We start from the raw sequence: 10,078 nt of genomic DNA, 5'->3' as shown, positions 1-10,078 counted from the left end.
ACCAAAATAAAAGCCATAAATGCAATGTAACAGTGATCATAGGGAGTGTGACCGAATTTTTTACAATAAACTACATAAATAAATTATAACACCAAAATCTAGAGCCATATTTCAGGCCACTAAATAGCAGTGGCAGCTAGGGGTGTACAACTCCTCTAGAGCAGTTTTGAGTGAAGATCTCATAGGTGGTGATTCAAGTTGCAGTTTATTGGCAATAGCATTCCAGACCCTGGGGTCATGAATAGCAAAGGCCCTTCCTCCAGTTTTTGTACGGCAATAGGGAATGTGAAGCTGGTAAATGAGCGAAGACCTGAGGTCAAATTTGTTCTTTGAAACAGAGAGGAGATCCAGTAGGTAGTCTGCGGAATTTTTTGTAAGTACATCGTGAATAAATAAGATCTGGTGCACAAGCCGTCGAACATTAAGAGATGTTAAGTTTGACCCAATGTAGAGATCACAGTGGTGAGTCTATGGGGCAGTGTTGAGTCTATGGGCAGTGTTGAGTCTATGGGCAGTGTTGAGTCTACGGGCAGTGTTGAGTCTATGGTGCAGTGTTGAGTATATGGTGCAGTGTTGAGTCTATGGGCAATGTTGAGTCTACGGGCAGTGTTGAGTCTACGGGCAGTGCTGAGTCTATTATGGTGCAGTGTTGAGTCTATGGTGCAGTGTTGAGTCTATGGGCAGTGTTGAGTCTATGGACAGTGTTGAGTCTATGGGCAGTGCTGAGTCTATGGGCAGTGTTGAGTCTATGGGCAGTGCTTAGTCTATGGGCAGTGTTTATCAATTCTACAGAATCTGAGCCTCGCTCGCACTGCGTATTCGCCTATCCGCACTACGGTTTATAAAAGCGCCCTGCTAAGGCCTCACGTGATAACAGCCCCGCCGAGTCGCCTGCCCGTGATTCGAGGCACGGAACGTCGAATCTCCTCCTCCACCACGACCACACGAGGACATTGTTTTGTTTGTAACCTCACCACGAAGGAGGATATAGCTCAAGACCCCCTCCCCAGACACCTACGCAGCGTTGCGCTGGTGAGTGCCGTGTTGAGGCCTATTCCGGGAGTGTCACCGGTCTCGGCTAGATTGCCCAGCCGACCGAGGCGGCACTTTGGCCGGCTACAGATGCCGCTGTCATGCGATGGCCTCCATAGAGACCTGGAAGATGGTCTCTAGGTTATGTTGTGGGCTAGCAAGCTTCCAAAGGATGCGTGAAGGCTGCCGCTCGGCTTTTGTAACGAATCTTTGCTGCGTGTTTTAAACTTGAATTATTTGCAATGCACGCGTGTCAATGTGCTCTAGAGGAGTTGTACAACCCTAGCTGCCACTGCTATTCAGTGGCCTAAATTATGGCTCTAGATTTTGGTGTTATAATTTTTTTATGTAGTTTATTGTTAAAAATTCGGTCACAGTCCCTATGATCACTGTTACATTGGATTTATGGCTTTTATTTTGGTGATTTAGAAAAGTTTTTTTTGTTTTGGCCATGTTTTTGTTTATTGTAGTACGGAGTTAGACTGATGGCTTTAATCTTAGTTGTCTTGTGGTTGTTATTTGACTTGCATCCCACTGGGATTTTTGCACACAGCGTTGGTGTACGGTGCTATTTCAGGAATATTTTGATATTTTTTCCTGTATTTTCTGTTTGCACAGTCACATAATCACTTTAAGATGTTTTCTTGTTCATGTGTTTTTTGTTTGTTGCGGTTGCACCCGATTCAAGAGCCGAATGGCTCACAGGGCTATACCAAATAAATGAACTATGAACTATGCGTCGCTCAAAGACTTCACTCGAGCGCGTCGTGTTCAAGCTCGATTTGTCTACCTTATGAGCTTACAAAGTGCCACCCAATAATTTACCGTGCGTCTGCCTCTTAGACCCGAGTGAATCGCTTGAACAAGTGCACATTCAGAAGCGTAAACTCTGCGAGTATCTCGTTTTGAATCTTGATGTGAAGCTTTCGTGACTGCAGTAATTCATATTCTTAGCTCTTTCGGTAAAGTCACGTTGAAGGGAAACAATAAAATAAAAAATATATAAAACAATTGAAAATTCTCACGACGTTTCGACCTGATGACGACCGTTTGTGTTATGGTCGAAACGTCGTGAGAATTTTTATTGTTTTATATATATTTTATTATTTTATTGTTTCCCTTCAACGTGACTTTACCGAAAGAGTTAAGAATATCTCGTTTTATTCATAGTCCGTGTTTCCAAGGACAAAAAAATTGCACATTCTCATTACCAACACATCGACCTGGCTGGCGGTCACAGTTGCCAGGAGCCCCTTTCCCTGTCGGCTTGACATTTTTTTCAACTCAATTGTTTTTTTACACAGCTCTTGGACAGACGTGCGGCAGTGTTGGTTTATACCCTGGGAGGTGCTCTCACTTCAGGGGCTGTTTCATTGATGGGAAAAAAACCTGAGCTGGGGCTGTAATCAATGTTGTTTTATTGATCTAGTTTAAAACAATCAGCACGAACATCGGTGCCAAACTAACACGATGTGAGGCGCTAGATTTGAAGCTTTCGCGATGTGCAAGGATTCATACTCTTTGGATTTTTTTCGGTAAAGCCGCGGAGGTAAAAAAAATAAAGTTAAACCCAAGTTAAACTTTAGCAGCCTTATAGTTTACAGCAGTATGCTCTGCAAGACAACCAGTTTGTCAGCTTAACTACTGCCTCCTGCCTCCGGTTCACGTGTGTAACGCTCTTCAACCTGCACACGGCCATCTCTCCGTCCCCCCCAACCCCCTGCAGCATAACAGAAGGCGGCTTAACTTAGCCCCCCCCCCCCACGGCCCTTCTTATCCCCCCCCCCTTAACCTGTATACAATCTCGGGTGTCTTAGAGTTCTCTTCACCTGATGCAGTAATTTTGCCGTGACGGTTTCCACCTCAAGACGGAAGCTTGTGCTGCTGCCTCCGAAACGTCGTGATTTTAATTGAGTTGTTTTTTTCATTTATTTATTGTATAGATTTTTTTTTACCTACGTGACTTTAGCAAAAAAAACAAAGAGTCCGATGCGAGGAGGCGTTTCCCCCAACGTTCGTTTTCTGCGGTGGCAAAAAATGCAGCCTCTGCGAAACGATGAGAACCTAAACATTTTGCTCAACACAGGAGGAACGTGTCCATCAGTGAGGGAGCCTTAGGCATGCATCCAATTGTCCCGTTGTGAAGGAGGAGGTCTTTAACCCGGCATGGTTGTCACCTGGTGTACAGGAGGTCGTGGGGTTTGATACCGACCCTGACACTCCCTGCTCTATCTTTGGAGTTGACGTTTCTCGCTCCCCGCGGCCGTGTGGATTTCTCTCCCAGAGTCCTCCGGTTTTTTCCCCTCCACATTCAGAAACGCCACGCGTTTAGAGTATTTTGCCCTGAATGTCCACTTGATATCAGCCCACCGTTTATGGGCCAATGTCTCTTCTTAAAAAGAGCTATGTAGCACGGTGGTGTGCTTCGCGTGGCAAGATTAAACATTGGTTAGTTTTATTAGTATATATATATTTTTAAAGTGATTTGTTTTACTCTTCCTGTAACTCTGCACTCACGCCGTGTTTTTGTTTTGTGTTTGTCGTCATGTTTCTGACCCAGTGCCACAGTTGGACATCTGTGAAAAAAAGAGCTTCATAGCGCTTTGGATTCCTCCTCTTGCAGTCTAAATAAATATCATTCCCACTGCTCCTCCTACTCCCTCCCCTTCACCCCTCCTAGCCAAGTGAAGGAAGCCGCCAGGCCGACCATCTGCCACCTCCCCCCAATGGAGGCTTTCCCCACCACCACCCGTTTAGTGGCCTTGCTGGTCGTTGTGCTGAGCGACCGTCACAACCCCTTCGCCCTGCCCCTTGACCGTGAGTAGCAAACAGCGCCGCTACCCCACTTGAGACGATGCCCCCTCTCAACGCTACTCCCACTAAAGGCCATCGACTAAACTCGACTCTTTTGACTTCACCAGGCAATGCCCACTGAGCTTCGTGGCTCTTTTTTTTTTCAGAAGCGCCCCGGCTCCTGCAAATGATGGCTTCAACGAAGCACTTCGACGTTCAAGCGGGGCCGAGTACTCGAAACACTTGTGGGTATCTGTGTGAGTAGTGTGTGGGTCTCTGTGTGAGTAGTGTGTGGGTATCTGTGTGAGTAGTGTGTGGGTATCTGTGTGAGTAGTGTGTGGGTCTCTCTGTGAGTAGTGTGTGGGTATCTGTGGGTCTCACACAGAGACACACAGACTACTCACACAGAGACCCACAGACTACTCACAGAGAGACCCATACACTACTCACAGAGAGACCCACCCACTACTCACAGAGATACCCACACACTACTCACACAGAGACACACACACTACTCACAGAGAGACCCACACACTACTCACTCAGAGACCCACACACTACTCACACAGAGACCCTCACACTACTCACATAGAGACCCAGACACTACTCACTCAGAGACCCACACACTACTCACACAGAGACCCACAGACTACTCACTCAGAGACCCACAGACTACTCACTCACAGAGAGACCCACACACTACTCACAGAGAGACCCACACACTACTCACAGAGATACCCACACACTACTCACACAGAGACACACACACTACTCACAGAGAGACCCACACACTACTCACAGAGAGACCCACACACTACTCACAGAGATACCCACACACTACTCACACAGAGACACACACACTACTCACAGAGAGACCCACACACTACTCACAGAGAGACCCACACACTACTCAGAGAGAGACTCACACACTACTCACACAGAGACACACAGACTACTCACACAGAGACCCACACACTACTCACACAGAGACACACAGACTACTCACACAGAGACTCACACACTACTCACTCAGAGACCCACACACTACTCACACACAGAGACCCTCACACTACTCACACAGAGACCCACACACTACTCACACAGAGACCCACACACTACTCACACAGAGAGACCCACACACTACTCACACAGAGAGACCCACACACTACTCACACAGAGACCCACACACTACTCACATAGAGACCCAGACACTACTCACATAGAGACCCACAGACTACTCACAGAGAGACCCACACACTACTCACAGAGAGACCCACAGTCTACTCACACAGAGAGACACACACACTACTCACACAGAGACCCACACACTACTCACACAGAGACCCTACTAACACTCTGCTGTATTTTCGCCCGCAGCTGCGGTTATCATCTCTGGCCACGTACGGTACCAAAGAAGCTCACATCAGGTGTATGCAGCAAAGCAGCAACCTCCGGACACACGACGGAAAGGTGCACGGTTGCGACATCACACACACACACACGTACAGGGCCCAGTTGAGTACGCAGTTTGTTAAGGTGCAGCACTGCAAGTACTTGCTCGGCCCGGAGCGACCCCCCCCCCACCCTCGGGAGCGACCTCTGCCCGCTTGCTGTCTCTGCCCCCCCCCCACCACCGCCTCACACAGCCAACCCCCCGTCGATGCTGTCGGAGCAAGACAGGATGTACAGGGCGAGAGAGGGAGAGGCGGTGTACATGGAGTGCTCGGTGTGGCCACCCGCCACCATCCTGTGGTGAGACCGAACGCCGCGCCTGAGCGTCCGTCCCTCTCCGCCTCTCCTCTCGCTCTCCACTCGCTGGAGACTCTTTTTGTTTATTTCACCGCCTGATGCCCACCGAGCCGTGCAGCTGTTTTTCAGAAGCTACCCAGCCATGTCGCAAACGACAGCCCTGACAACGAAGAGGCTCCTCGTTCATTCGGCACGCCGTCATCGCGCTTCGACGCTCCCTGTCGCGAGGACTGTACGTGCCCTGAACTTCTTTCGCACCCTACGTGGCCAACCGTGCTAATCAGAGGTACGGGAGCTGAGTCTGTTTTGTGAATGCCGCCAGCGGGTTTGCATGGCTGGCCACGTACGGAGCGAAAGAAGTTCAACATAGAACACTCCCATAGACTTCAATGTTAAAGGCTCCCATAGACTTCAATGTTAAAGGCTCCCATAGACTTCAATATTAAAGGCTCCCATAGACTTCAATGTTAAAGGCTCCCATAGGCTTCAATGTTAAAGGCTCCCATAGGCTAACATTTATAATTTCGCGCACGCGGGGGCGGGGTAGGGCGACTGTCGATGGCCACCACGCGGACGTGGCTCAGAGCGAGAGAGGGGCACTCAACGCGGCGGAGGGCCGCGTGAACCTCGCCGCTCCAACGTCCCCCGGGACGTTCGCTTCCGCGTCTCCCGAAGCCGCCGACCCCGGATCTCAAAACCCCCGACGGCATCGCCGTCAAACCTCAACGGTTCACGCCCCCCGCCTGCCAGGTTCAGGAACTACCGGAGGTTGAAAGTTAAGGGCGAGCGCTTCCAGATCTTCGAGAACGGCACCCTTCACATCGTGGACTTGCGGCGCGAGGACTCGGACACTTACACCTGCTTCGCCACCAACAACCTGAACACAGACCAGCTGCGGGCGCACCTCTCCGTCGAAGGTGAGCAAAGTCGCCGCCGACAACAAACCCGCCGGCCGGAATCCCTCTCCGATCCGGCGCCGAGCCGTTAACCGCCACCGTCGAAGACGAAGATCCCCCGCCGTGTAGCCTCAACAGGCCGCGGGGGCGAGGGCCGTTAGCGAGCGGCGCCTGTGAAGGCCGGCACGGCGCACGAGGGGGTGGGTGGCCGGCGCCACGCCCGACCGCCTTTGTCTCCCCGGTGCTGGCGATGTTCGCCACACACCGCGCCGGGTGCTCGTTTGAGGCCGAGTCGACCTAGGGGAGGCCCAAGACCGGTTCAGATAATCGTCACCGCGTGTTGGTGGCCGTGAGCGGGAATCGAACTCGGGTTCGCCGGGTTCGTAGCGCGGCGTAGCGCGGCGTAGACCGCTACACCCGCCGCCGCCACCACCGCCACCATTAACTACCACCACTATCACCCCCACAACCACCCCCACAGTGGCGCCGGGCGGTGAGGAGGAGGACGAGGAGGAGGACGAGGACGAGGCGGACGAGGAGGAGGACGAAGAGGAGGACGAGGAGGACGAGGAGGAGGACGAGGAGGACGAGGAGGAGGGCCAGGACGATGGCAAGGAGGCCTCTACGTCCTCGCCATCGGCCCCCAACGCCGGTAGCGGCCGTGACGGCGGTGCTGACGAGGGCGAGGATGACGACGACGAGCTGTTAGCTACCTCGCCAGGTACGCGGGAGGGCGGCGGCTTGGATCGTCTCACCACCCTGACGATGCAAATGGCCGTGGTCAGCCCAATGAGGTCGGCGGCGCGGAAAGTCCTGGGTTTTAAAAAAACTGGGTTTCTGGCCACTCCGTGAATCTCCATTGGCTGCTCGGGTTCCCAAATGCTTGCCCCATTCATGCTTGGATTCAATGTTAAAGGCTCCCATTGACTTCAATGTTAAAGGCTCCCATAGACTTCAATGTTAAAGGCTCCCATAGACTTCAATGTTAAAGATTCCCATAGACTTCAATGTTACAGGCTTCCATAGACTTCAATGTTAAAGGCTTTCATAGACTTCAATGTGAAAGGCTCCCATAGACTTCAATGTTAAAGGCTCCCATAGACTTCAATGTTAAAGGCTCCCATAGACTTCAATGTTAAAGGCTCCCATAGACTTCAATGTTAAAGGCTCCCATAGACTTCAATGTTAACGGCTCCCATAGACTTCAATGTTAAAGGCTCCCATAGACTTCAATGGTAAAGACTCCCATAGACTTCAATGTTAAAGGCTCCCATAGACTTCAATGTTAAAGGCTCCCATAGACTTCAATGTTAAAGGCTCCCATAGACTTCAATGTTAAAGGCTCCCATAGACTTCAATGTTAAAGGCTCCCATAGACTTCAATGTTAAAGGCTCACATAGACTTCAATGTTAAAGGCTCCCATAGACTTTAATGTTAAAGGCTCCCATAGACTTCAATGTTAAAGGCTCCCATAGACTTCAATGTTAAAGGCTCCCATAGACTTCAATGTTAAAGGCTCCCATAGACTTCAATGTTACAGGCTCCCATAGACTTCACTGTTAAAGGCTCCCATAGACTTCAATGTTAAAGGCTCCCATATACTTCAATGTTACAGGCTCCCATAGACTTCACTGTTAAAGGCTCCCATAGACTTCAATGTTACAGGCTCCCATAGACTTCAATGTTACAGGCTCCCATAGACTTCAATGTGAAAGGCTTCCATAGACTTCAATGTTACAGGCTCCCATAGACTTCAATGTTAAAGCCTCCCATAGACTTCACTGTTAAAGGCTCCCATAGACTTCAATGTTAAAGGCTCCCATAGACTCACGGAGGTGCACACATCGAGGGCAGTCAACCAATTTGCGGTCAAACGGAGATAACAGAACGCTTTGACAATAAAAAGATTCTCAGCATCGCAACTCTGGGCAGGGGTTTGCTGTTTTGGCAAAGAGCGTTGTTGACACGTGGGGGGTGGTGGCGGTGGTGGTGGTCGCTCACCGCAGAGCGGTGAGCGGTGGACCACCCGACGTCGATGATGTGACTGTCGGCGTTTTAATTTACCAAATAGTTTTAACCGTAATGTGATGGATCGTCTCTCTGAATGAGTGATTGGGTGGGTGGGTGAGTGGCTGAGTGAACAAGTGAGGAAGAGGTTTCAGTCTCAACTACCAACAACTTCCAACAAATCTTCCATCCCCTAGGAGGTGGTGGCGGTGGTGGTGTTAGTGGTGTTGGTGGTGTTGGTGTTGGTGGTGTTGGTGGTGTTGGTGGTGTTGGTGGTGGTGTTGGTGGTGGTGTTGGTGGTGTTGGTGGTGGTGTTGGTGGTGATGTTGGTGGTGTTGGTGGTGTTGGTGGTGATGTTGGTGGTGTTGGTGATGATGTTGGTGGTGTTGGTGGTGGTGTTTGTGGTGATGTTGGTGGTGGTGTTGGTGGTGTTGGTGTTGTTGGTGGTGGTGGAAATGGAGGAGGAGGCGGAGGGTTGTAGGAGGCCCCCCCGGTACTCGTACATCGCTCTCATCGTAGCGATGGCGACTGACGTCTCGTTTCTCCGCTTGCCCCTTTGCAGCGGCGACGACGTCATCAGCAGCGGCGACGACGTCAGCGGTGACGACGTCAGCGGGGCGGGCGTCCGCCACCAGCAAGGCGTCTTGCTGCCCCGGTGCCGCTTGGCCCACGGCGCTTCTGCTCACGCTGGTGCCCTCGTTGGCGCGCGGCGGCGACGTCTAGAAGGAAGCTTTTCTTTCTCGCTCTCGCAAAATCTTTACGATTTGCGATGCCCCGTTGCGTTCCGACATCGTTTCTCGTTTCCACGCATTCACGTTGTCCCGAGTTTTATTCGGGGAAAAAAGTAACGCGCCGTGTGCCCGCGACGTCTCGCGGAGAGCCGTCTTGCGTGACGATTTTAAACGCGAGTTGCGACTGAGTCATGCCCTGAAGTTGTTCCGTGCTGCTGCTGCCGTGCTGAAGACGTAATCATAAAGGCGCAAAGTTAGCTGTTGCTGCTGTTGTTGACACAAATGTTGCCGTTGTTGTTGGTCCAGCTGAGGCAGGGAGAAGGTGCCAGAGTCTTGCGGGGCGAACGCTGTTGTGGATCTGGGGGGGAGCGCTGTGGTGCTCTTTGAGTGATGTACAGCAAAGGGAGACTAGAGTCTTGTGCGTCCGTCTCGTCTCACACGCTTAGGTGAGGACATCACTCACGAAGAATAATATTTTGTTACCAGGTTAAGAAGGGCCCACAACTGGGGCCTATCGTTTGGCTTCGATTTCACCGATTTTCCTCGAGTCGAAATAAAAAACATCTGATTATGAATATAACAGCACGAGCTTTAACTACCCGGCTTCGCCCGGGACTTGGATTCACCACGCCCGGCCGCCTTTGTCTCCCGATGTTCACACCACAACATTTACTCGTTTGAGGCTGAGTCGACCTAGGGGAGGCCCAGGACCGGTTGAAATAATCGTCACCGGTGGTGGCCGTGAGCGGGAATCGAACTCAGGTCGCCAGGTTCGTAGCGCAGCGTAGCGCTAACCGCTACACTACAATGCGTTACGCTTCCACACACACACAGACACACACAGACACACACACAGACACACAGACACA

The 10,078-nt window shown here is 51.1% G+C and overlaps 1 protein-coding gene across 3 annotated transcripts; it reads left to right on the top strand.

Annotated features, from left to right (window-relative positions):
- The first annotated feature begins 841 nt into the window (after positions 1 to 841).
- On the top strand, positions 842 to 9,789 carry LOC142908929 (uncharacterized). 3 transcript variants are annotated; one of them, XM_076059600.1, is made up of 8 exons: positions 842 to 1,032; positions 3,713 to 3,849; positions 3,993 to 4,070; positions 5,203 to 5,295; positions 5,472 to 5,577; positions 6,325 to 6,491; positions 6,952 to 7,191; positions 9,041 to 9,789. In XM_076059600.1, the coding sequence occupies exons 2-8, from the start codon at positions 3,759 to 3,761 to the stop codon at positions 9,199 to 9,201; spliced, it is 936 nt and encodes a 311-aa protein (XP_075915715.1). In that variant the 5' UTR covers positions 842 to 1,032; positions 3,713 to 3,758; the 3' UTR covers positions 9,202 to 9,789. The 3 variants fall into 3 exon arrangements, with proteins under 3 accessions (XP_075915715.1, XP_075915714.1, XP_075915716.1); XM_076059599.1 differs by having other exon boundaries at positions 3,993 to 4,082; XM_076059601.1 differs by lacking the exon at positions 3,713 to 3,849 and having other exon boundaries at positions 3,993 to 4,082.
- Positions 9,790 to 10,078: the final 289 nt, after the last annotated feature.

This window comes from Petromyzon marinus, unplaced genomic scaffold, assembly GCF_048934315.1.
Source record: "Petromyzon marinus isolate PM22_M1 ecotype Great Lakes invasive population unplaced genomic scaffold, UKy_Petmar_22M1.pri1.0 PM_G_Scaffold_11, whole genome shotgun sequence".
NCBI lineage: Eukaryota > Metazoa > Chordata > Hyperoartia > Petromyzontiformes > Petromyzontidae > Petromyzon > Petromyzon marinus.
The sequence above is the reverse complement of the archived record's forward strand: the minus strand, read 5'-3'. Positions and strand labels throughout refer to the sequence as shown.

Bases quoted from the DNA above. Each gene is read 5' to 3' on its own strand.
- LOC142908929 (XM_076059599.1), top strand. From the start codon at position 3,759: ATGGAGGCTTTCCCCACCACCACCCGTTTAGTGGCCTTGCTGGTCGTT. The intron at 3,850-3,992 runs GTGAGTAGCAAA...TTTTTTTTTCAG, and splicing joins CTTCGCCCTGCCCCTTGACC to AAGCGCCCCGGCTCCTGCAA. The intron at 6,492-6,951 runs GTGAGCAAAGTC...CCACCCCCACAG, and splicing joins GGCGCACCTCTCCGTCGAAG to TGGCGCCGGGCGGTGAGGAG.